The 26,895-nt window shown below is 35.9% G+C and overlaps 1 protein-coding gene across 4 annotated transcripts in view; it reads left to right on the top strand.

Annotated features, from left to right (window-relative positions):
- RBBP8 (RB binding protein 8, endonuclease) overlaps nucleotides 1–26,895 on the top strand; it is a 113,285-nt gene that overhangs the window by 72,016 nt on the left and 14,374 nt on the right. For 3 of the 4 annotated variants that reach the window (XM_020968712.2, XM_020968714.2, XM_020968711.2), the window contains exons 7-15: nucleotides 167–336; nucleotides 5,004–5,108; nucleotides 10,756–10,853; nucleotides 13,583–13,695; nucleotides 15,031–15,919; nucleotides 16,010–16,136; nucleotides 17,170–17,261; nucleotides 19,898–20,012; nucleotides 25,190–25,351. In XM_020968712.2, the coding sequence (XP_020824371.1) occupies nucleotides 167–336; nucleotides 5,004–5,108; nucleotides 10,756–10,853; nucleotides 13,583–13,695; nucleotides 15,031–15,919; nucleotides 16,010–16,136; nucleotides 17,170–17,261; nucleotides 19,898–20,012; nucleotides 25,190–25,351 (1,871 nt within the window). The remainder of the gene's footprint in view (nucleotides 1–166; nucleotides 337–5,003; nucleotides 5,109–10,755; nucleotides 10,854–13,582; nucleotides 13,696–15,030; nucleotides 15,920–16,009; nucleotides 16,137–17,169; nucleotides 17,262–19,897; nucleotides 20,013–25,189; nucleotides 25,352–26,895) is intronic. The other variant, XM_020968715.2, reaches the window with a different exon arrangement.

The following is a 26,895-nucleotide window of genomic DNA, read 5'->3' as shown; positions in this document are numbered from 1 at the left end:
AAAAAGAATGGGGGGGGGGTCAGAAATGTTGGCTGGCTAGAATGGTGGTAATGTTAACAACAGAAATCAAGGTGTGAAAGCAGGTGGGGGGTGGGCAGATAGAAGGCATTATTAGATATTCTGAAATAGGTTTCTTTATATTGACTTCATGCCCTGACCCCATCAGGAAGAAACAGCATAAAGCAGCAGAGCCTGAGGAGGAAGTTATCCCTGATTCACCTATATTGACTTTCTCATTTCCTGGACTTAACCGACTGCGAAGAAAGAAGGAGAACCTACATGTCCGATATATAGAGCAAACTCACAGTCATTTGGAGCACCCTCTATGTAGTAATGGTAAGGATCTATGGAGAATTTTGTGGAATTCAGTCACTTAAGTCATAACTATAATCACTTGGCATGTTTTATGTCAGAACAATAGAATGTCTTCATTATTTAGTTAACCTCTGCTGTAGCTCATTGATGCCAAACTTAAATAGAAATGGATCCCTCTGGGCCACGTATTGACTTAGACAACCACACATTAACATCATCTATGTTGTATTATATTTTTATTTATTTTGTTAAAGACTTCCCAATTACATTTTAATCTGGTTTGAGCAGCACCTGGAGTTTTGTGGTCTATAAATTGTATACCTCTGCTGTAGGTGAATTTGTTAGTTTATTAGATTTAAGGTCAAATATGTTGAGGCTAGAATTTTGCTCATAGTTCTACTTGTGACCTTGGAAAATTATTTTAAAATGTATTATATATGGCACTCTCCACAAAAGTATTATTCTGATGCTGCTTCCTGATGTGGAGCTGAAATGGGACTTTAGAAGGCTGTACCATCATAACCAGCTTTTTTGCTATAAGGTTCTACTAAATTGGAGAACCTCCAACTACAACCTAGTGACATCCTAGGAATCTGGTGCCTGAGAACCCAGGATCATGGGTTTAGATCTGGAAAGAACCTTAGAAAGGGACTTACAATCGCTGACATTTACATAACACATTAAGGTTTATAAAATTCTTTGTGTAGGTTATCTCATTTAAGCCTTATAGCAACCCAGGGAACTAGGTACTACAAGCATCCCCAGTTACAAATAAGAAAATTAAGCCTTGGTTGAAGTGACTTGCTTGTTCATAGTCCCATAGCCATTATGTGTTGGCAGCAAGATTTGAGCAAAGGCCTTATGACCCCAAGTTTGCCTCTTTCCACTACACCAAAACTGCCTCTCTAATGTGCTGATTAAAAGTCATAAAGTTAATACTTACAAAAGCTGTGACCTCTGGTTTCAAACCTGCTATTATTTAAAGGCCCATTATCAGAAGGTTGGTCATCACATGATTAATTTTTTAACTTAGATGAACCAGGATAAAAAAATGCACATTGGTTTTCAATGCAGAGTAACCCATTTAGGTCCATGCAGTGACGGTGGTTAAATGGTGGAACAGAGAATGCTAAGAATAACACTAATCTAACTGTTGGAATTTAGTGTGTTCTTTATCAAATAGCCAGCGAGTTGATGCTATAGTTAATACTAATGCACAGTTCTTCTCTAAGTCTCACCCTAAATTCCACTTTCTACAAAGGGCTTTTCCTAGTCTCTAATCAATACTAGTCCCTTCACTTTGAGGTGATCTTCTATCTATTCTTTATGTATCTTGTGTGTACAGAGTTGTTTGTTTGCTTGTTGTCCATCTTTTTTATTAGAATGTGAGTTCATAGAGGGCAGAGGCTGTAGTTTTTTACCTTTATAGCCCCAGTGCTTGGCACATAGTAAATGCTAAATAAAAACTTCTTGTTACTGGTATCCATATGGATATTCTTCATATAAATGAAATAAGACCTAAGAAGTTACAGTTATTTGGAAGGACAATTTGCTAGTTCTCTAAGCAACAAATCAGGTAACTAGGTAGTATAGTGGAGAGAGCACTGGACCAGGAGTCAGGAAGACTTGAGTTCAAATCCAACCTCAGACACTTCCTAGCTGTGTGACCCTGGACAGGTCACTTCACCTCTACCTCAGTTCTTGGGAGGAGCTTTTCTGGAGCGTCAATTTCAATAGGCTTTCTTCAGTAACTATGCAGAAAGGAGGAAATAAGGATTAATTTAATAAAATGCCTACTACATGCCAGGTACTGTGCTGATAGATTTACACATATTTCATTTGATCCCCACAAGAATCCTGTGAAGTTGGGGCTATTATTATCATTCCCATTTTACAGTTGAAGAAACCAAGGCTAACAGTGACTTGCCCAGGGTCACACTACTAGTATCTGAGGCTGTATTTGAACTCAGATCTTCTTGACTCCAGGCCCAGTGTTCTATGCGCTATGTGTCCTAGTGTGACCTACCTTCCTTAAGTGAAGTTATATAACTATGAGCCCTGGAACAGCACCGTCTCTGAAGAATCAAAATTATGGGTGACCCAAACAGCAGTGGTAGGCATATGTCCATGGTGGGCCTAAGTAGACCACCTCATTCACAGTGATGACTTCATTGTGAAAGGTAGAATAGAAAAGACATTGTTTGAAGATATAGGAGGCAGTTGAATCTTCTACTGAGAATGAGAGATAATAACAGAATTAGAAAGATTTAAGGGATTAAGTTCTGCAGTTCAAGGAGGAGGGAAATGATCCACACTAGGGAAATGAACAGATTCATCCATCTGTTTATGTTGTATGTGGATATGCACATTTAATCTGATGTGTGTGCATTTGTACACACTGGACATTTTGTAATGTGATCAGTTCATGTACGTGTGTGTGTGTGTGTGTGTGTGTGTGTGTGTGCGCTCTAAATTTTATTAAAACTGTGTTACTGTTCATATCGTAGTAGGTGATAAATCTCACCTTTCGTTATCTGCTTTATATATTGTTCATGTCATTTTCAGTACCTGGCTCTTTATCCTCTCTGGCATGCTCCTCTCCATGGGGTCATCTCCCATGTTGCTCTGCTCTTTATCATGTGCTATGGGAAACTGCTTTGTGATGTAGTACTGGATTTGGAATAAAAAAAATTTAGTTTCAGATTCCAACTTTGTTAACAGCCATTTAACATTGAGCAAGCCAACCTCTCTGAGCTTCACTTTTCTTCTTGTCAGTATCAGATAAGATCATGGATAGGAAAAGTGCTTTGCAAACTCTAAAGGAGGATGTGAACGTGAGTTTTGCTATTAGGCTGAAACCCAGAATAACCAGGAAGATCTCTTGGGTAAAAGATATAGTAATGTGTTTCAGTTATATGTAAATTATTTTTTAGTTATTCACATCATGATTTATCTTCTACTTATGCAAATAAACAAATTTAATTGTAGTTGTCTTTATAGAATTATGAATCAGGAGAAAGAACACCATAGATATTATGTTGAAAAATAGTGAATTTCAGTAGGTTTTCTTCAAAGACTATGCAGAAAGTAACAGGAATCTTTCTTTTAAAAATGAAGAAACTTATGAAGTTGCTGGAATTTTTTTTACTGTATGCACTTGTGTCACCATCTAGTGGAGGACAGACACATCACTCTCCTGCACTATTATAAGGCATTGTGATTTCATCTGTATAGGTATACCTTTACAGAAGCAGAGTAGCCCCTTAACCCCTTAATAAATCATTTAAGGGGTTGCTTTGGCCAAAAATATCATCGGCTTGTGGCCAACCTTCTGATAATGAGCTTCTCCAACCTGACTTATCTAGACAGATCTTTTAGAACTAAATTCTTAGCCTGATGTCCATGCATGGATTTTTGGGAATCCATGAACATAGAAGGGGGGAAAATATATCTTTATTTCTACTAACCTCTAACTCAAAATTAGCATTTCTTTCAATTATTTAAAAACATTCTAAGAAAGTGGAACACTGACTTTACTAGTCTGACAGAGGAGTCCATGACAAAACAAAGGTTAACCCCTGTTTTAGACTGTGAACATAACAGTCTGTGAGCAGGCTAATTCATGAAGATTGCCACTTAAAACTTTCTAGTGCTTCCACACTGCCAGCTTGTCCCTAGAGAATTTAAAGTCACCTCCACATTGGAATAAGGCTTTAGTGGATACAGCAGGTAGATGCTAAATTAAAAATCAATGACATAGTTTTTTGAAGGAACTTCAGTTATATCAGCCCTTCTTTTTAATACCAGGCAGGATTGTACTTAAACCATTTTAAAATGATACACATTTAGGACACTCTCTAAACCATCTTAAATGCATGCAAACATGCAGTAAAGCAGATTATACCAATTTCCTTTGTTAGAGAATTCTTCTCTGGATGTATTATAAATTCCTCTGGTTCATTTTTCCCTTATTGAGGATTATTATGTAACTTTAACTTCTAAAAAAAATTGCATTCGTGTGTATTCCTCCTCTGCTGAACATTCATATTACTATTACTATGAACCTAAAACATTTGGTTGCAAAGAATATTGTGAACATTTTGAGCCAGCTAAATTATTTGAATGAGATTAACTCTGTTCAATTCATTAAATATTTATTAGGCATCTGGTGTATTTCTCCAACGAATCTGTACTGATATAATTCTAAGTTTGTAATGTTGGCTTTTTTCAGTGAAACTGAATTTTTATAGGACCAGGTATTTTAAAACTACATTCTGGTTATAACTAAAGTTCCCCTCCTCCAATCCCTTAAAAAATTACTTCAGGTATTTCTGTTTTTTAGACTATATATTCTAGTAGATGAAACCGGATTTAGGTCCTCTTTCAGATAGCAGTATATAAAATATTATCATGTATACTTTTGATAAGACAAAAAATGGAAAGATATAAGGTAGTCATACAGATGAAATACTAACCTGTAAGTCTCAGAAAATCTGTTTATTCAGGCAATGATTTGTCCTTTTGCTGTGCCACCTCATGGTTTTTATCAGTTATGAAATGAAGATACTGTATTTTTACAGGCTTATGAAAATTTCTGTAATAAAACCATATTTTTAATGCATTTGATTTTTTTCATGTTTTCTTTAATCTTTTATAAAAAGTTTCATATATGTGTTTTGTTTTTCCAGAATTAGCAAAAGGTCTAAAGTCTTCAACTCAACTGCAGCAAAACCACTATGAAAGTGAGATTCTTGTAGCGGACACATGTGATCAAACATTATCAGCTATGACCAGTAAGAATAACATTGGATTATTTAATAATACAGGGTTGTTGGGTTTTTTTGTAAACTTCTTTAAAGTAGGAGAAGTCATGTCTATTTTATGTATTATCTAATTATATGGGAAATACTCAACTAATTGAATTGTTTAGAGAATGTGGTGTTTTATAGTTTTCTGATGAATTTAAATTTGACCTATTAAGCACTATAACCCTTTCTTTCCTAGCTGTTGTTAAAAAGTCTATCTAGAATATGTTTGTATATTCTCCTACCTCACTAAGTGCAGTATGCACAATACTACTTAAAATTTCTTTTATTTTTCTATTATTATCCTGAAGGTATTTTAGAGACAGCAATAGCAAAAAAAAAAATCCCCATACCTTTTAGATTTAATGTATTTGGGAGAAATTTTTAAGTGACATGATAGGCATCAATAATAACTATTAAATAGGCCTGTAAAAGATTGGTATGAATCTATATTGGGCTCCAAAAGCTGCTTTAAAAAATAAGTCTCTGGTAGTAAGTGTCTTATTAATCTTCTAAAATAAAATGCATTAAAAAAATTCAAGTTCATTTTTTTTTAGTTTATTGTAATTATCAGATCATGTTGCCTTGTAATTGTTTCATTCAAATAGGAGATTTAAAGTGCTTGGAAATGGTCATTTAAACATTTCTCTTGATGTATCATTTGTAGTCTCAGTTTACTTAGCAAACTTTTTTAAATAACAAAAACAAACTTGAGATCAACTCATTTTTAAGTCATTCCAAATTAGTAGTCTGTATTAATGAGGCTTGATTCTCTCCAGTGGTCTCTAAAGTGATTACCATAGCTCCTTGGTGGGAGTGGGGAGAACCATGGCCTAATTTGAAGGGTCAGCCAGCTAGAAGGTGGGAAGACAAATCATTTTCCATCCTTGCTTATAATAGCCAACCTCATGAAGCTTGTTTCCAATGTACCCATGCCTCCCTTTATCGCTACGTTCTTCCCTCTTCCTTCTCCTTCTGTATAACCTCTCAGCGTCTCTCCTTGAGTAGCTTGTTGGCGCCACAGGTCATTTGTAACCTAAACTAGTTAGACATCTCTTCAGATACCACTGGGAAGATTTGGACCTATTCTCTATCTCTCAGATCACCTCATTGCTGAGACAGGAGTCCTTTAGAAGGCAGTCTCTGCTCCTTGGGGCAATAACCAGTAAGAACCATTCCTTGTCATTTTCATTTTGAGGATGAGACAGAGTAAGTAGATAGATTACATTATTTTTCCTCCCAAATCTATGGATCTTCTTGTCAAGGACTTTTGAATAATTATTTATAAAATATGCCAGTATATAGTGTAAGGCAGCTATATTATTTGGATATCCTTTATTCAGTTACTTATCTGTAGTCATTAAGGAAAGACTTTCAACCTTCAACAGTATTTCTCCATTTGGAATAAATCTCTGATTATTATGAGGTCAAGGGAAAAGAGAATAAATGGAAGTTCCTTTTATGCTCATTTTGTATTCTTATAAATTTGACTCAGTTCTCTATATTTGAGAAATTGGGTCTTTTATCAGCGATGCTTACTGTAAAGATTGTTTCCTAGCTTTCTGCATTCCTTCTCATCTTGATTGTATTGGTTTTTGTGCAAAAGCTTTTTAGTTTAATATAATCAAAATTATCTATTTTGCATTTCATAATGCCCTATCTCTTTTTGGTCATGACTTCTTCCTTTTTCCATAGATCTTCTCATTTACTTGTGCCATGCAGGAGTGGGGGACTTGCGGTCTCAAGGCCACATGTGGCCCCCTAGGTCCTCAAGTGCAGTCCTTTGACTGAATGCAAAGGATCCCCACCCATGGCTTAATGTGTCACACCCTTTATGTCTAAATCATGTACCCATTTTTTTCCAGCAGTTTTTGTCAAATAGTGAGTTCTTATCCCAAAGCCTGGGATCTTTAGGTTTATCAAACACTAGGTTACTACGGTCATTGACTGTGTCTTGTGTACCTATTCTATTCCACTGATCCACCACTCTTTTTCTTAGCCAGTACCAAATAGTTTTGATGATTACTTCTTTATAATATAGTTTGAGATCTGGTATTTCTAGGTGCCTTCCTTTGTATTTTTTTTTCATTAATTCCCTTGATATTCTTGACCTCTTGTTCTTCCAGATGAATTTTGTGTTTTTTTCTAGCTCTATAAAATAATCTTTTTGGTAGTTTGGTGTGGCACTGAATAAGTAAATTAATTTAGATAGAATTGTCATTTTTATTATATTGGCTTAGGCTACCCATGGGCAATAGATATTTTTCCAGTTGTTTAGATCTGACTTTATTTGTGTGAGAAGTGTTTTGTAATTGTGTTCCTATAGCTCCTGGGTTTGTCTTGGCAAGTAGTCTTCCAGGTATTTTATATTGTTTACAGTTATTTTAATTGGAATTTCTCTTTCTCTTTCTTGCTGTTGGGCTTTGTTAGTAATATATAGAAAAGCTGATGATTTATGTGGGTTTATCTTATGTCCTGCAACTTTACTAAAGTTGTTAATTATTTCAAGCAGTTTTTTAGTTGATTCTCTAGGATTCTCTAAGTATACCATCATATCATCTGCAGAGAGTGATACTTTTGTTTCCTCATTGCCTATTCTAATTCCTTCTTAGTCCTATAACTAGCATTTCTAGTACTGTATGAAATAATAGTGATGATAATGGGCTTTTTTTTTGAGTTTTTTAAAATTTTATTTTATTTTTTTTTAATTTTTTTTTTCCATATGCTTTTAAGTTGAAAATTTTTTCTCCCTTTTTCTCCCCCCCCCAAGACGGCGTACAATCTGACATAGGCTTTACATTTACATACGATAATGGGCGTTCTTGCTTCACCCGTGATTATATTGGGAAGGCTTCTAGCTTGTCCCCATTACAGATAATGCTTGCTGATAGTTTTAGATTGATACTGCTTATCTTTATAAAGAATGCTCCCTTTATTCCTGTGCTTTCTAGTGTTTTTAATTGGAATGGGTGCTGTATTTTGTCAGAAACTTTTTGAGCGTCTGTTCAAATAATCATTATTTCTGTTGGTTTTGTTATTGATATGGTCAATTATGTTGATAGTTTTCCTAATATTGAACCAACCCTGCATTCCTTTTATAAATCCCACCTGGTCATAGTGTATAATCCTTGTTATTGCTGTAATTTCCTTGCTAGTATTTTGTTCAAAGTTTTTACATTGATATTCATTAGGGAAATTGGTCTATAATTTTCTTTCTCTGTATTAGTTTTTCCTGGTTTAGGTATCAGTAGCATATTTGTGTCATAACAGGAGTTTGTTAGGACTCCTTCACCTATTTTTCAAAATAGTCCGTATATAATTGGAATTAATTGTTCTTTAAATGTTTAGTAGACTTTACTTGCGAACCCATCTGGCCCTGGGGATTTTTCCTTAGGGAGTTCATTGATGATTTGTTCCATTTCTTTTTCTAAGATGGGGTTACTTACTCTATTTCTTGATAGGCTAAATCTGGCTAATTTACATTTTTGTAAATATTCATTGATTTCACTCAGGTTATCAGATTTATTGGCATATAATTGGGCAAAATATTTCTTAATGATTGCTTTAATTTCTTTTTCATTGGTGGTGATTTCACCCTTTATTTTGATACTAAATACTTGGTTTCCTTCTTTTTTTAATCAAATTAACGAATGGCTTATCTATTTATTGGTTTTTTCATAAAACCAGCTCCTAGTTTTATTTACTAGCTCAAAAGTTTGGGTTTTGTTTTGTTTTGTTTTGTTTTTACTTCCAGTTTTATCAATCTCACCTTTGATTTTTCAGGATTTCCAATTTGGTGTTCAATTGGGGATTTTTAATTTGTTCTTTTTCTAGTTTTTTTAGATGCATGCCCAATTCATTGATCTGTTCTTTCTGTTTTGTTGCTATAAGAATTTAGGGAAATTAGATATCCCCTAAGTACTGCTTTGGCTGTATCCTATAAATTTTGGAATGTTGTGTTGCTGTTAATAAAATTATTGGTTGTTTCTATAATTTGTTCGTTGACCTACTTTTTTTTAGGATTAGATTATTTAGTTTCCAATTAATTTTTAATCTGTCTTTCCACTGCCCTTCATTGAATGTAATTTTTATTGCATTATGATCTGAAAAGAATGCATATTTTTGCCTTTCTACATTTGGTTTTGAGGTTTTTATGCTCCAATACATGGTCAGGTTTTTGTGTAGGTACTATGTACTGCTGTTCCCATTCAGTTTTCTCCAAAGGTCTGTTATATCTAACTTTTCTAATCTTCCATTCACCTCCTTAGTTTCTTTTTTGTTTACTTTTTGGTTGGTGAGTCGGGGTCCTAGTGCTGGTGTGTGGCATGAGCTAATGCTAGTGGGGTATTTCTGAGTTTACCTGGGGCCACACTGAAGCATGTGGTGGTCTGGTCGCTGGAAGCAGCCTGTTTGCCCAGGGGTTCTCAGAGTTTGATGCTGAGGTACATGGGGGTCCTGGTGTTGTCATTTGCCTGCTCCACCACACTGGGGCTCAGATTCTCCCATTGGTTTGCTGAGGTGTGGCTTGCTGGTTTGCTGGAATGCTTCCTGTCTTGGACTGTGTTCCCCTTTTACCCAAGTGAGACAGACCTTTCCTGCCAAATCCTTCAAGTTTCTTAGGTTAAAAGATTGTTTCACCCTCTCTTTTTACTGGTTATTCTTTTCCAGGATTTGTTTTTGGGCTCTATTTTATGTGAGTTTGAAGGTGAATATAGGAGAGTTACCATGATTTACTGTTTACTCCACCATCTTGGCTCCTGGAAGTCTTTGGAGGAGTTTTTAAATGTGCATGTTACCAGTGCAGCACTGAAACTGTCCATCTGTTATCCTTCACCCTCCTCATACACACCTGCTTTTTAGATCACCACTATTTTGTGCAAGTCACCGTTGATGATAAGCTGTAGCCTACCCATATCCAGCATGCATTTCTTCATTGCCCCATGGGGCAACCTCAGTTTTGATTCTTTGGAAATTGTGTGCATATTTTTGTATTTTTAAATTTTTGTTTCAAAGAATAGCTTGAATGCTTGAAAGTTCTGAACGGTTTCTCAGCTTATTCTCTTCCTTCTCTTTAGTGGTATGTGTAATTCATTGTCCACATGCAGCATCTAAGATCTTCTTAAAGATATGCTCAATGAACTGTGTATTCAATAACATTTCACATTCTGGGAAATAAATATTTTTCATCCATTTGGTTTTGCTTTGGAATAGTCTTCAACTGAAATAAATGTTCACATTGAATTGAAATTAATTGAAACTGCTCATTTAGCCCTGGAAGGAAATAGATTCATTTAAGTTGACACTTCTAATTGCAAAAGGAAAAAAGAATTCACTATTTTGAAGAATTTAGGGGTTTTACTTAAGGGGCTTTAAGTTATGATTTGATAGCAATCTTATTTGATGAATGAGATAAAGCTTATCTAGTATAAACTATATAGTCATATTTTAGGATAATTTTGCATTAAGCATCAACTCCCTCCCCCACCCCTAACTTTTTAAAAACAAACTTTATGCCCTTTTATCAACTGCCATATTGTGCATAGTAGTCTTCATCTTAACCTCTCTACTAGGATGTGCTCTATTTTTATAAGAACGTAACTATATATTCACTTGCATATGCTTTTTTTAAACTTAGATATCCAAGATACCAATAGTTATCCCATTGAGAAATCATCTTTTAACTTAGCTGCAGTTGTTGCTGAAACACTTGGACTTGGTGTTCAAGAAGAATCTGTAAGTAATATATCTGTCTTGATAAGTATGATGACCAAATTGAGCTTAGAGAAAAATATTTTTTCAAGTCCTAAGACCTTCATGTTTAGGCCAATAACGTCAAAAGACTCAACCATCACCCAGGTTTTGGTCCAGCTATGAAGTGATGAGGGTCTGCACCAGAATGGTGGCAATATCAGGAGAAAAAGGTATGTGTAGGAGAGAGGTTAGGAAGGTGAAATATGAGGAATATAAAATTGATAGAACTTACACAGCTAATTGTATATCAGGGTGATTGACCTGTCAAAGGCTGAAGAGAAGTCAAGAAGGATGTGGATTGAGAAAAGACATTTAATTTGGGAATTAAGAGATCATTGGTTACTTTGTAGAGTGCAGTTTTAGTTGAAGTATGAGTGAAGAAGAGAATGAGAGGAAACTAAATAGAAGCACCTATTGTAGACGGTCTCCTCAAGGAATTTAGTCACAAAAGGAGAGATAGAAGATGATAGCTAGAGTTAAAGGATGAGAGCAACGATAGATGGATCAAGTGAGGATATTTTTGAAAATAGGGAAAACATGGGCATTTTATAGACAATAGAAACATCGTCAGTAGGAAGGGAAAGATTGGTGATTAGTGAGAAAGTAGAAATGAGAGAGAGGGCAGTCTGCTAGAGAAGATGGAATGGAATGGGATCACTTGGGCATGTAGAGCCTTGGTAATGGGAAGGGCCACCTCTTCATGTGATGGAGTCATTCAAAGGGGTGATGGAGGAGGTAATACCAGAAAGCATTGAGATTATGTAGCATAAATTTCTAATGGATCCAGCTGGCTTAGTTTCATGATTTTCTCCACCTTTGTTCAATAGCATGTGAGTAAGAGTGAAGGCAGCAGATGGTGAGAGTAATCCAAAGCTGTAGTTTGGCAGGGCAAGATGTTAAAATAGGGTGAAGGGGTACAGGATCTGTCTGAGAAAAGAGGACTGACTAGAGTTGAACTGTGTGTAGCCAGTGCATAGGTCATTTATGGTTTAGGAAAGGGCAGAAGAGTAGAGGGACTGGAGGTGGCAGTGAGATAAGAAAAACAGGATTTGGAGCCAGAAAGAAGTAGAGGCAGATTAACAACAGATTATGATCATATAAAGATATTTCAGAGTTCTTGAACATGAAAATAGAACCCTTGTGGGTGATAGCAGTATGACCATCTTGGTGTGTAGCTATAATGGAGTAGAGTACAATTAGGTCATAAAAAATAAGGAGGTTGAGGAATTGGGAATTTAGGGTATTTGAGAAGTATCATTATGTCCATTGAAGTCCCCTTATATGGAGCAGGAGTTGAGGAGGAGATTGAACTTGTTGAGGAAGGAAGGAGAGTGTCTTATTGGTCCCTAGACAACAGCCTTCAGAATCTTGACTGAGTAATAAATCTGGATTGCACGAACCTTTCAAAGGAGGAGAGATTACTGAGTGGTTGAGGGAGAGCCTGGAAGTGGTGATAGGGAGGAGGGGTATTCCAGCATCTCCACCTCAGCCACTGAGATAGGGATGTGAGTGAAAGTACAACCTGTGCTAAAGGAGTAGCCAGGGAAGCTGTGTCATCAGGACAGAGCCAAGTCTCAGTGAGTACAAGAAGATAAGTGAATGAGAAAGAAAAGGTGTCAGACAAAAGTTAATGTGTTTTCTAAGGAGCAGGCATTCCAGAGAGCATGGTGGAAGAAGTGAGTAACTTTAGAGTGGAATGTTGGGGAGGGAGGTTTTGTTTGAGGTGGCTAAAGATAAGGGAGTAGACTGTGGAGGATGAAGAATAGGGTTTGAACAGTAGCATTTAGGAGTTCAGAATCACTGGAATGGGGAGGTATGATAGGTATGGTATTCATTAAAGAGTGAGTTCAGGTAGGTTATCATAAGAGTTGTAGGAGCCCTAGAATGCAAGGAATGGTTTTTCTGTGAGGCAAGTGAAGGCAAGGCAACACCTGTGGAGCTAACTGAGTCTTTTCAGTGTTCTTTAGACTGAGGATAACTTAGTCACTCATTACTTAAGAGTTGCCATAGATGGCAGTGTCCACTACAACTTTTCTTGTCCAAGTAAACACTAGTACTACTCTTACCAGATCTGAACCTTCAGGGTTTTTGACCAAACCATTCTTTTGGTCACTGGGTGATTGGGGTTTGAGAGGAGGTAGAATTTGCCTTAATTTAGTTTCTTTTGTCAAGCAGGTTTTCCCTACTCCCCCTATATTGTTTTCCATGGGAGTAGAAAGATTTGGGTTCTTCAGACTGAGTGAAGAGTTTTCTTTCAATGTAGGATGATATTCTGTTGTTTTATATAATAGAGTTGTGTCCCTGTAGAGTTGTCTACAGATTAAATTTTTAAAAAATGAGTAACATTTTCCCATTTAAATATTTCTTCGTTATACTTTGAATTCGTCCTAAATTTAACTTTAAATTTATTTTCACTCCATGTATATATCCTACTTAACTTTTAATCTTAGTCTAGTAGTTTTACTCAACCTAAATTTTATTAAGGGAGATGATATTTAAAGTACGTTTTGGAGTTAATTTTGTAATGAAAAATTTCCTGATTTTTTTCTATTTAGTAAATTTTGATTTTTGTGTATTATCTTATATTAAAATATTTTTATAAAGTTGTCAGCTTTGAGTTTCATTTTTTGGCTTATTTTATTACAATTACATATTTTATATATATATATATGTATATGCATATGTATCACATATGCATTTTACTTTTGAAGGACTCTCAAAGTGCTTTGAATCCTCTCAGTGAAGAACTACACCATCAAGAGGAAGCAGAGCTAAAGAAACAACCTTTTCAGGAATCCACAAAAAATAATGAAGATGGTTTGAGGTAATTTTGGGGGGATTTTTAAAAAAATCCAAAAATAAAATGCTTTTAAAACAGAGATGGCATGATCATTGATTTAGAGCTGTAATGAGGGGCAGCTAGGTGGCGAAGTGGATAGAGCACCGGCCCTGAAGTCAGGAGCACCTGTGTTCAAATCCGGCCTCAGACCAAACATCTGACACTTACTAGCTGTGTGACCCTGGGCAAGTCACTTAACCCCAATTGCCTAAAAACAACCCCCCGCCCCAAAAAAAGTTGAGGTACAGCTGTAATGGTTCTTATTGGTCATCTGGTAGAACTCCTTCATTTTATAAATGTGAGAAGTTCAGTATAGCAGTATGGTTTGTAGAATTTTTGCAATGGATGTTTTCTCCAATTTTTTTTATATTGTGCTTTTTGCATTATACAAGGAGTGAGAGAGTAATTTAAGTAATATATTTACTTCTGTCAGGACTTGAAATTCATTATTCCCAAGTAGCTTTTTCCTTCTTTTAAAGGATCCAATCTTTCTTATCAGAAAAACAATCCATATTTTCAAATAATGTGCCAAAATTGAATTATCTCCCACCTCAGATTTTACCATACCACTTTATAACTGCACTTTCAATGATACTTTTTATTGTTACATGCATACATATCTTATCTTCCCTACTAGACTCTAACTTTAATGAGAACAAAGACCACATTTTATGCTTCTTCTTATCCCCGGCATTTACTTTGCATCTACAAAGTAATTGGATGTGTGTTGGATAAATGAATGAGTATTACCTTAAGTATAGTAGAGAAAGCAGGATTGAATCAGGGATTTTTGGAATCCCATATCTTGAATTTGCTAGCTTTATGAATATAGGCAAGTAGCTTATTCTCTTAGCCTCAGTTTACTCATCTGCAAAATGAGACAAATATAATGGGACTTACCTTCTAGGGTTTTTGTGATAATTGGATGACATAAATATATGTAAAATGCTTTCCAAGTCTCAAACCTCTCAATAAGTTTGTTGTTATTATTAATGTGCTTAATTTAAGGGCATAGGTTTTGGTTTTGGTTTTTTGTTTTTATAACCATTTGGCTGATAAAAAGTACAGTGTACCTAGCCAGTCACTGCATTCTACCTATATTTTTATTAATTCTTCTCTTAGCATCCTAGTCTACTACTAATAGGTAAACAAGACATCACTGTCAAAGATTTGGGATTGACAGAGCTTTTTGATATATAAACTATTGTTGTTGGTCAGTGTCTTTTCATTATAATTTTAGCATTTGTTTCGCTGTCCAGATCATTGCTTGTTTCCTCAGTAATAGGCAGGACATTTCAGTACTTCTGTTTCTTTGTTCAGATTTTCAGATTCCTCTCCTAGGACTCCACCAGAAGTTGACTGGGCTGCTCGGGCATCTTCTCCTGTGTTTGGGGCTGCTTCTAATTTGAAAAATGGCTTAGGCTTGAATACAAGCTTGTCCCCTTCTCTTTTAGAGGCTGGGAAAAAATCCCATCTCAAAACAAATTCCCTCAGCAATACTTCTCATTCTAGACCACAGAAACCTAGATCAAAATCTGAAGACACTAGCCATGTTACATGCCTTCATCTTGGTTCTCAAGCAAGCACTGTTATTGATCATTCTTCTACCATTAAGCAAATGCTTGTGAGAAAGAGTATAAATGAATCAATAAGTACACAAGTTGAGACTGATAATCCAAAAGATGAAGCTACTGAAAAAAATGATCTTTTTGTGCCATTGAAACCACTGGGAGGCAGAGGAACCAAAAGGAAGAAGACTGAAGAAGAAGGTGAACACTGCCTCCAGACCTCTTTTGATAAAGAAAATGCTTTTCCTTTCCGAGGAGATAGTTATCCTTCCATCAATGGAGACCCTGTGATGGATAAGCCCCTGGATCTTTCTGATCGATTTTCCACTATCCACCGTCAAGAAAAAAGCCAAGGAAATGAGGTTTGTAAAAACCAATTTAGGCAAATGGCTCTTCAGGATACTTTGAAACCCATTCCAGAGGGCTCTTCCTCTAGGCACACAAACTTAAATGGGAGCTACATAATAAGCAGAGAGTCCCACAAGGACCCCTATTTCCAGGAATATATCTTCCTGTCCCACAGTAAATCATCCCCAGATCAAAAATTACAGCTACAAATAAAAGAAGACAATCCTGCCTTCAGAGTCCCTCTACTTCCACATAAAAGTCTGGAGTCAGAGTGTCTTTTTGATGGCCTGAAGGTATATTGTTGTGCTAGGTGTGCAGGGATTTGTTTTCTAATTAATGTTTGTGAATTCCTCTCAGGTGCTAATACTGTCATCTGTTCTTAGGTTACTGGTGGTTATGAGCCAATAAAAATGAAAGGCAGGATGGGACATGGAGATTGTGAACTCGCCTCAGTTCTTCAGTTAAATCCTTGTAGGGTAACTAAAGCACAGGCTTTACAAGATAATCAAGGTATGTGTATGTTATCTACAGTATATTTTCAGTTTCTTTTTTAAAAAATCATTAAAATGAATGTAAATTTCAACTGAAATAGCAGTTCCCATTCATTATATTAGCTGAATTACAAGAAACTTTTAGTAACTACATTTGTATCTCGTTTCTTACATTTGAAAATGTTAGGTTTTTTAATGATGTTTTGTTTCAGTGCAAGACTCTTCCTAACAAAATCCACCACAAAGTATATTTTCTGAAAATACTGAAGCAAAATTGCCTAATAGCTTGATGAAATGTTACATTGCATACTTGTTCATTTTCACCAATTTCATCCTTTCCTGTTCCTTTCTTAAACTTTCTCAATTGAACAACAAGCAGTTTTTGAGCACCTACTAAATGCCTCAGTAGGGACAGAATAGTTCCCAGCCTGAAGGAACTTACATTCTTTTTCAGAGAAAGAGAATATACACTACTGAGTAAATGGAAAATATATATAAAGGGACTTGGGGGGCAGGAGGGAGCACTAGCAACTTGGGAATTCCACCTAGACGTCTTTTATGAGCTGGCACTTGATGAAGAGGGAGTGCATTCCAGTCATGAGGGACAGTCTGCAAAAAAACGTGGTGGTGGAAGGATGGAATGTTGTTTGGGGAAAACAGTAAAAAGGCTGGTTCAGCTGAAATGTACATGAAGCAAAGGTAGACTGGAGCCAAATTGTGAAGGGCTGTAGAAGCCAAATGAAAGAATGGCTATTTTATTCTAAAGATAAAAAGGAAACATAGGAGTTTCTTGAGCAATAGGAAGAAATGGGTAGGCCTGTGACTTAACCTGTGTCAAGTCTCCCTTTGCCACCTAATTTTAGTAATTGCTTCTAGTGAGAGAGAGGTTGAACTAGATTCAGGACACTAAGATAGATTCTGGCTTTAGTTTAGCTCTTTAGGGTGAGGTTGCTATGTTACTAACTTTAGACACATATATTAAATATGCTGGTTTTAAAAAGTGATGTAAATTCATAATTCAGCTTTTAATTATGAATTTTTTCTTCTCTAAGATAAATCATCCTTAGAAAATATCCAGTGGAGTATAGATCCAGCAGCAGATCTTTCTCAATATAAAATGGATATTACTGTAATAGATACAAAGGTAAGTTAATGAAATGAAGGCATATTTGCTTCTTTCTAGTCTATTAGAAAGAGTACTTATCTTTACAACTGTGATTCTTCTCCTGATTGACTGTGTGACCATGTAAACCCAGTTTCTCATTCCCAGACCTTCTTTTCTGTCTGTACCTCTTCTGTGATCTCATCATAATTGTATCAGTTCCCAAGGGTTCAGTTATCATTTCTAAGGATAAGATAAGTATCTCTGTCTATATATCCAGTCCTAATCTTTTTCAGAGCTACAAACCCATATTAATATCCATCTGATACGTATGTATATCTAGATTGTTATCATGAGCATTTCTAAAAGGGAATTGATTTATTTTCTGTTGAGGGCACCAACATCTTTTTGGAGTCATCCTTCACTCTTCCCATTCCCTCTTCCTCCTCCTCCCACATGCCCCAATCCAGTCAGAAGCCAGATCTCACACCTCCATCCCCTTCTCTCCATAATTCAGTTTATTATCACCTTACATACACCGTTCAGACAGCCTCCTAGCTGAACTCCTTGCTTCCAGATTTTGCTCCTTTCAGTCCATCTCCTCCTACACAGGTGCCAAAATAATTTTTGTAATATCACTCTGCTTAAGAACTTTCAATGGCCTTTGTCTCTTTGATAAAATAGCTTTTATAAAATAAAAACTCTTTTATTTGACATTTAAATTCTTCAGAATCTAATTCCACCCTTGGCTTTCAGAATTGGGGACTCTGTATGATATAATGAAAAGAGTACTGTCTCTGGAGTCAGGGTACCTGGGTTCAAATGTTGCCTCTGATGATTACCTGTATCACCTTGCACAAACCACATAACATCCTTGGGCCTCATAAAATGGAACTAGATGGCTCATGAAGTGGTGTCTTTCAGCTGTAAATCTTTGATCCTAGGACTTATTTTTGCCTTACTGTCCTTTATGTACTCTGTTCCAATCCAGACTTGCTTACTTGACACTTTGGGACCTTGAAACTGAGGAGCAGAGAGGTTAAGGGCTGAGAATTGAACCTAGGTCCTTTGATTTCAAATCCAGCACCCTCTTCTATTCCAAAATACTATTGCTAAAACTTGGTATTTATTCCCCTACTTCTAACTGCTTTTGTACAAGCTGTCCCTCATGCCTGGAATGCATCTCTTAAACTGTTTCTTAGAATCTTTATCTTCCTTCAAGACTCAATTCAGTGTCGTCACCTGTGGGAAAACTTTTCGGATTACGCTAGTTCAGGGGTTCTTAACTTGGGTCCATGAGCTTTTTTTTAGAGTTTTTGATAACAACCTGTCAGTATAATTCTTTTGAAATCCTATTTTTTTTATGCATTGAAAAACATTGATCTGAGAACGACTCCATCAGTGTCACCAGATGACCAAAGGGTAACACAGCAAAGTTAAAAACCCCTACCCTCCTCATTAATGCTCTCTCCTCAAATTCTCTTACCTACTTATCTGAGTATATGTTCTCTTCACTAGTAGAGTATATGCTTTTTGAAGGCAGGAATTTTCATTTTTTATCTTTATATCCTCATCATCTGTAACAGAACAAATTTAATAAATATTTGTTCATTGAATGAATTTCTAAAATGGGAAAAATAAGAACTATATGACCTAATTCATGCTGTTCCCATGAGTTAAACTGGGTGACATGTGAAAGAATAATTTCAATGTGTTAAGAATCTCTATGTTGAAAAAGCATCAGTGTAGCTTTGAACTGAAATATTGGCATAGAGTCCTGGATTTGGAGTCAAGAACCTTGGGCTTATATCCCACCTAAGACATCACTTATGTCACCTTGGGGAAGTCACTACCATTTCAGGACTATAGTTGCCTCATTTCATAGGGTTATGGATTTAGAGCTGGCAAAGATTATCTGACAGACATCATCGTGTTCAACCCTCTTATGTTATAAAAGAGAAAATGGAAGCCCAGAGAGGTTGTGAATTGTTCAAGGTTGCATAGGTATTAGGACTGGCATTTGAACCTTGTCCTCTGACTCCAAATCAGTGTTTCCCATGCTACAACATGGGAAAAGACTATATCCATTACCTACTTCACAGGGTTGTTGCCAATTAAATATGCTGTAAAATTTGCAGTGACATATAAATGAACTATTATAATTAAATCACAAAGCAGCAATTTTAGAAAAAATTACTTTCACCAGTTTGCAAAATAAACTTGTTGATAGTATTTTAACTCTTTTAGTTGACCAGTATTAAATGCTGCAAATACAAAAGCTCAAGGTAAAAATCAGGAGGAAAAATTTTTATCATTTTGTTTTATGCTTGGGTTTTGTGTCATTTAAGAAATTATTTTTAGTTTGTAAAAGTTTATATGATTATTTTAGTTAGTAGAGAAATTTAAAAAAAAGAAAGGTAGGTTATATTCGCTCCCTCTAGAGCTACTAGATTTTGAGGTAAATGAGAAAGGAGAAGAAGGCAGGAGAACCTTAGGTTTTACCAATAAAAGGCATCTTTTAAATTAATAGATACCAATTACTCATGAAACCCCTAGGGGGCTTTATTCTGTTATGAGTTGATAAACAACATCTCTGTCATCAATGTAAGCTATGTATGTTATTTCACAAGTTTTAAAAGATAATTAATGAAAATGCAAATTTTTTTATATTTATTCAGGATGGTAGTCAATCAAGATTAGGAGGCGAGACTATGGACATGGACTGTACCTTGATTAGTGAAACTGTGCTTTTAAAAATCAAGAAGCAAGAGCAGAAGGGGGAGAAAAGTCCAAGTAAGGTTTGATTGGGGGTGGGGAGGACGGGACAGGGCAGCGTAAAAGAGAGTTTTACAGTTGCATTCATGTTGCTTAATCACAGGACAATAGGATTTGTGCTGAAAGGAACCATAAAGATCATCATGTCTAGTCAGCATATTTTACAAATGAAGAAAAATTGAACACATCACTATCAACCTTTTTTCTGTTTTCTTTTGGTTTATGTATTCTGTCAATCATATCCAAAAGAAAATTTTTGGGAGATTTCATCAAAGAAATATGTTTGAACCTAAAATTATTGTACTGCTTGTTAAGAAATTGCTTAGATCTTTTTGAATAATTCAAAAAGATCTGTAAAACTCACTCTTAACATAGATTGGAAGCATATGTTTTTTGTGGATTAAAGCAATATAAAATTCCTTTTTTAAAAAGCCTGATAGGGAAGAAAACAAACATTTATTAAGCACCTACTGTGTGAGGTAGAGGCAAAGTGCCCTAACAATTAGTTAATGTCTATGGCCAGATTTAAACTAAAGTCTTCCTCATTCTAGGCCATACACTCTAGCCACTGTGCCATTTGCAAGTGAGCCAACATTCTAAGGAAGGTGCTGCATTCCTTTATCTTTCTCCAGTTACATTTTCCTACTTCTCTAGAAAAGAAGAATGACTAGATAAGAAGTCTCCAAATTCTGGGGTGGAGTTACTCCTCACCTGAAAAATTTTAATCTTTTGGAATGGATGAGATAGGAAGAGTGGTGATCACTACATTTTTTCCTGTGCATCACCGCCATTTCAGCAAGTGAGTCATTAAGAGGACAGTATGGCCAAAAGTCACTGCTACCACCATCACCATAGCTTCCCCCACTCAAAGGCACCCAAACATCTCAAATTGAAACAGAAGGAGACCTGTACTGCTTGAACCCGTATTCATGCCTTACTTTGATATGTTGGTAAGGAACCTCAGGATACCTATTAGTAGAGCTACTGAGCTGGGGGGCTCAGAAGCTAGATCAGATTCCACATGATTTCCTATTTCTGTCTTCTTCTTATGGCAGGAAAAACAAGCAACTGGAGTCTTGCTCAAATCCCATATTCCCTCATATCTTACCCATTATCTCCCTAAACCATCTAGTCAGAATTTGTAATTTATAACATTTGTTTATGTCTACAGCTCCATATCTCCTTCTAGAGATTAGCCAAGTATGTATGCTATCTGATATCTAGCTACCTGGAGCAGAAGGCTAAGTAACTATTTAAAATTTTTGATTTAAAGGCTGATTTTATAATCAGAGAAGAAGAGAGTTTTCATAATGTGTCAGTTGAGGTTTTAAATGATCATTTTGGCTGTGTCATATTAAAACACTACTAGATAACTGTGTAGTTGCAAAAAGGTGAATTCTAGGAGTGGTAGATGGAAGCTTCAGGGAGGTAAATTTTTCCATCTGGAATTGTCCAACAGCCAAAAATAGACATCTTAAGTATTAAGCTGACCATCGTTGGAGATGTTTAAGCTGTGACTATAAGAGATAACATACACAGGAAATTCTTATGTTTGTTTTGCTTTTTGGGGTTTTGTTTGTTTCGAGGTTAGGTTACTTGCCCAGGGTCACATAGCTAGTAAGTGTTTGAGTCTGGACCTGAACTCGGGTCCTCCTGACTCCAGGGCCAGTGCTCTATTCACTGCACCACCTAGCTGCCCAGAAATTCTTACATTTTGGTGAAAGATTAACTTTGGTACTCCCTAAGGTCTCTTCTAAAAATAATATTTAATGATTGTATTACTTGATAGTGATAATATGAATGCATGTCTAAACAACAGCAATTTTCATGATTTCATGTGTCAAACGTATCTTTAGAACAAAAAAAAAGTCCAACTTATTTAAAGTTTGTTGTTGTTCAGTCATGTGACTTCGTGACTCCACTTGGGATTTTCCTGGGAAAGACACTGTCATGGTTTGCCATTTCCTTCTCCAGCTCATTTTACACGTGAGGAAACTGAGGCAAACAGGATTAATTGACTTGCCCAGAGTTACGCAGCTAATGACTGTCAGAGACCAGATTTGAACTCAGGTCTTCCTGACTCCAGGCTTGGCTCAAGAGAAGGGCAGCAGTACATGGCACCTACACAAAAATTAACCATATATTGGACATAAAAGCCTCACAACCAAATGCAGAAAAGCAGAAATGGTAAATTTGTCTTTTTCAGAACATAATGGAATAAAAATTAATTTCTGTAATGGACAATGGAAAGATTAAAAATTAATTGGAAATTAATCCTAAAAAATAAGTGGGTCAAAGAACAAATCATAGAAACAATCAATAATTTAGTTTTAAAAAATGACAACAATGAGACAACATCCCAAAATTTATGGGATGCTGCCAAGGCAGTACTTAGGGGAAAATTTATATCTCTAATTGCTTACATCAATAAAATAGAGAAAAAGCAGATCAGTGAATTGGGCATGCAACTAAAAAACCCAGAAAAAGAACAAATTAAAAATCCCCAATTAAAGAACAAATTGGCGATCCTGAAAATCAGGAGAGATTAATAAAATTGAAAGTAAGAAAACCATTGAACTAATAAATAAAAGTAGAAGCTTGTTTTATGAAAAAACTAATAAAATACATAAACCATTAGCAAATTTGATTTTAAAAAGGAAAGAAAACCAAATTACTAGTATCAAAAATGAAAGGGTGAACTCACCACCAATGAAGAGGAAATTAAAACATTGTTAGGAGCTGTTTTGCCCAATTATATGCCAATAAATTTGACAATCTAAATGAAACCAATGAATATCTAGAAAAATGTAAATTACCTAGATTAACAGAAGAATAAAATACTTAACCCAATCTTAGGAAAAGAAATTGGACAAGCCATGAGAGAACTTACTAAGAAAAATCTGCAGTGCCAGATGGATTTACAAACAAATTCTACTAAACATTTAAAGAACAATTAATCCCAATACTATATAAACTATTTGGAGGTGAAGGAGTCCTACCACATACTTTTATGACACAAATATGGTGCTGATACCTAAACCAGGAAGAGCCAAAACAGAGAAAGAAAATTATAGACCAATTTCCCTAATGAATATTGATGCAAAAATTTTGAACAAAATACTAGCAAAGAGATTACAGCAGTATATCATCTCATACTGTATACTAAGAAAAAGTCAAAATGGGTACGTCATTTACACATAAAGGGTGATACCATAAGCAAATTAACATAGCATGGAGTAGTTTATCTGTCAAATTTATGGATAAGGGAAGAATTTAGGACCAAGAAGACATAGAGAGCATTACAAAATGTAAAATAGATAATTTTGATTATATAAAATTTAAAAGTATTTGCCAAGGGACAGCTAGGTGGTGCAGTGGATAGAGCACCGGCCCTGAAGTCAGGAGGACCTGAGTTCAAATCCAGCCTCAGACCAAACACTTGACACTAGCTGTGTGACCCTGGGCAAGTCACTTAACCCCAATTGCGTAAAAAAAAAGTATTTGTACGAACAAAACCAATGCATCCAAAATGATGAGGAAAGCAGGAAACTAGGGGGAAATTTGCACAAGTATCTCTGATAAAGAACTCATTTCTCAAATGTAGAGAACTGAGTCAAATTTATAAAAATACAAGCCAATGCCCAATTGATAAATAGTCAAAGGATATGAATAAGCGGTTTTTCAGTCATGTCAAAGCTATCTGTAGTCACATAAAACTGCTCTAAATCACTATTGATTAGAGAAATGCAAATTAAAACTGCGCTGAGGTACCACCTCACACCTATTAGATTGGCTAATATGACAAAAAAGGAAATTATTGGATATTGGAGGGGATGTGGGAAAACTGGGATACTAATGGCTGTTGGTAGAATTGTGAACTAATCAACCATTCTGGGTTTTTTTTTTAAAGGCAGTTGGGGTTAAGTGACTTGCCCAGGGTCACACAGCTAGTAAGTGTCAAGTGTTTGGTCTGAGGCCACATTTAAATTCAGGTCCTCCTGATTTCAGGGCGGTGCTCTATCCACCGCGCCACCTAGCTGCCCTTTCTAATCAGCCATTCTGGAGAGCAGTTTGGAACTTTGCCCAAGGGGCTACGCAAGTGCATATCCTTTGATCCAGCAATACCATTGCTAAGTCTTTATCCCAAAGACATCCAAAAAAAGGGGGAAGGTACCTATTTGTACAAAAATATTTATAGCTAAGGCTCTTTTTGTGGTGGCTAAGAAGTGGAAATCAGAGGAATGCCTATCAGTTGGGGAATGGCTAGACAAGCTGTGGTATATGATTGTAATGGAATGTTATTCTGCTATAAGAAATGACAAGCAGGATGATTTCAGAAAAACCTGAAAAAATTTACATGAACTGATACAAAGTGAAGAGAACCAAGAAATCATTATATACAGTAACAGCAATATTGTCTGTGAATGACTTAACTATTTTCAGCAATACAGTGATCCAAGACAATCCCAAAGGACTAATGATGAAGCATACTATCCGCCTCCAGAAAAAGAACTTATGTTGTTTGAATATAGATTGAAGCATGCCATTTTTCACTTTCATTTTTTTCCTTTTATTTTAGTCTTCTTGTACAAAATTACTAATATGGAAATAGTTTACATAAAAATAAAAACTTGAATGGGTCTTTGATCTCCTTCATTTGGAAGTTTCCTCCAGTAATGCAGAGTGTTTAACATCTGGGCCTGCCCATCCTATATGACTCTTGACTATGAGCCTCCATAAATTTGCTATACAGCTTCCACCTAATAGGCTGGAATCCTTTCTTTCACATCATCATTCACATCACCAGAATACTAGTGGAATACTTAGGCATTCCTGTCATTTCTTGCCCTTGACACATAACCAAACTCTTAAACAATTCCTAGATTACTCCCTTCTATTCCTGTTCTTCATTTCTTCATTCAGTATGTGTTACAGCCTGCTCATACCAACCAACCACATTCCTAGTAATTTAAAGATAAAAAGGTTAAAATATAAAATTTTATAACTGTCCCTATTTTAAGAATGAAGTTGCTTTTAATATAGCTAAGACATTTTATAGCCACATTGTAAAACATCAGGTTATTTTGTAAATATATGATGTAACTCCATGGCATTCAGGGTTTGTATTTCTTGCCCCTTAGACTTATGTATGTATAAATTGTTTATTGCCTAAAAACAATTTATGTTTTCCATAGAGCAAGAAAGAAAAGTGAATGATAGCTTATCAGAATTGTTTGATCAGACAACACGTGAAGAATATGAATCCTATTTGGCAGATAGTTCTCCACTGTGTGAGCCAGAAGAAAATCTCCAAGTAGAAGATGAAGAATTATCAGTTGCTGCAAAGAAACTAAACAGTAAGTATGTTGATCCTTTAAAGTGTAGCTTGTCTTTTAATCAACCGTTCATGAAAATTGCAGTGGAACCTTCTTAATCAAGACTAGACCTGGAAATTAATGTGCTAAGTAAATGATCATTCTAATTAAAAGAGGCATATAATTTATAGGTAGGCTGCATTTCAGAAGTTCATTTTTAAGTTTAGAACTCAAAACATGTTTTCCCATAGAAATACAGAGCAGTTTTTAGACCATCCCACAAAAGCTTACATAGTTCATATTTCTATAGTGCAAAAAGATGAAAATAAGAAGTCCACAGGCTTTGCAAACTTAATTATTTATAAATATTTTCCTTAAAAAAACATTCTACGGCAGGCAATTCAAGTGTTATTATCCTCATTTAACTGATGAGTGAAGCCCAGAGATTGGTGAGATGACTTCCAAGTTCACCTATCTAATAAGTTTGGGACCCCAGCCCAGAACTTTTCAGGGATTAGGACTGGCCTGATGATTTCAGCGATATAGGGAACTCCCAGAGGAAGAAATTCTCTCCCCCATTCCAGATTCGCACCTGACACTTATTGTCTTAGAGAGTCACATGCTCTGGTGTCAAATGCAATAAGAATGGGAGCCATTAAACTATGCAGAAAGATTCCTAGGGACTCCATATTAACATGGAAAAACACATATTAATATTATCTGTGCTTTATTGTGTTTTGCTTATTTTGTTAAATATTTCCCAATTACATTTTCTGCTGGTTTGGTCCAGAGTCAGAGCCAGCACTCATGGAGAGGCAAGGCTTGGAGCCAGGTCAGCCTATCTGCTGCACCACGCTGCCCCTCACAAGGCTTCTTATAGAGTACAAAATAACCTGACCACTATGTATATCTTTTTTTTTTAATAGGAAAAGTCATTCAGAGTTTCTAACTTGAGCTGCTAGTACAAAGAGCTTTATTCTCTTTTAACCTGTCAAGTAAAGGAAATAGGGACCATATCTCTGAGCCTCAACTGGTAATGTCTTGGGCTTCACATTTGTATTGAAAATGCCTGCCTTAGGGGCAGCTGGATAGCACAGTGGATAGAGCACTGGCCCTGGAGTCAGGAGGACCTGAGTTCAAATGTGGCCTGAGACACATTAACACTCACCAGCTGTGTGACTCTGGTCAAATCACTTAACTCCAATTGCTTGACCAAAAAAGCAAACAAACACACAAGAAAATACCTGCCTTAGACATTTTTGCATGCATGTCATGGGCACAAATAGCCACTTGGTTTTATATAAATATAAAAAGGAAAACCTTAAGTTTGAACATTTGCCCAAAGATGTGGAATGCAGAAGTTATCTGACTTTTGCATTCACATAAAAATATAAATTGTTGCAAAGCTACAGGAATAAAAAATGTTAATATTTCAAACAAACAAGTACTTTAAGTGTTCGTTAGTACTTATGACCAGTTTCCTCATCATTTAAAATACATGGCCCTCTATGTCAGATTGCTATGCCATGTGGGGGTGGGGGTAGGGGGAGAGAGAGAAAAAAAATTTGGAACTCAAAACCTTACAG

The sequence above is a fragment of the Phascolarctos cinereus genome, unplaced genomic scaffold (genome assembly GCF_003287225.1).
Source record: "Phascolarctos cinereus isolate Bilbo 61053 unplaced genomic scaffold, phaCin_HiC Scaffold_4;HRSCAF=312, whole genome shotgun sequence".
Classification (NCBI taxonomy): Eukaryota; Metazoa; Chordata; class Mammalia; order Diprotodontia; family Phascolarctidae; genus Phascolarctos; species Phascolarctos cinereus.
This window is presented reverse-complemented; position numbering and strand designations above follow the sequence as displayed.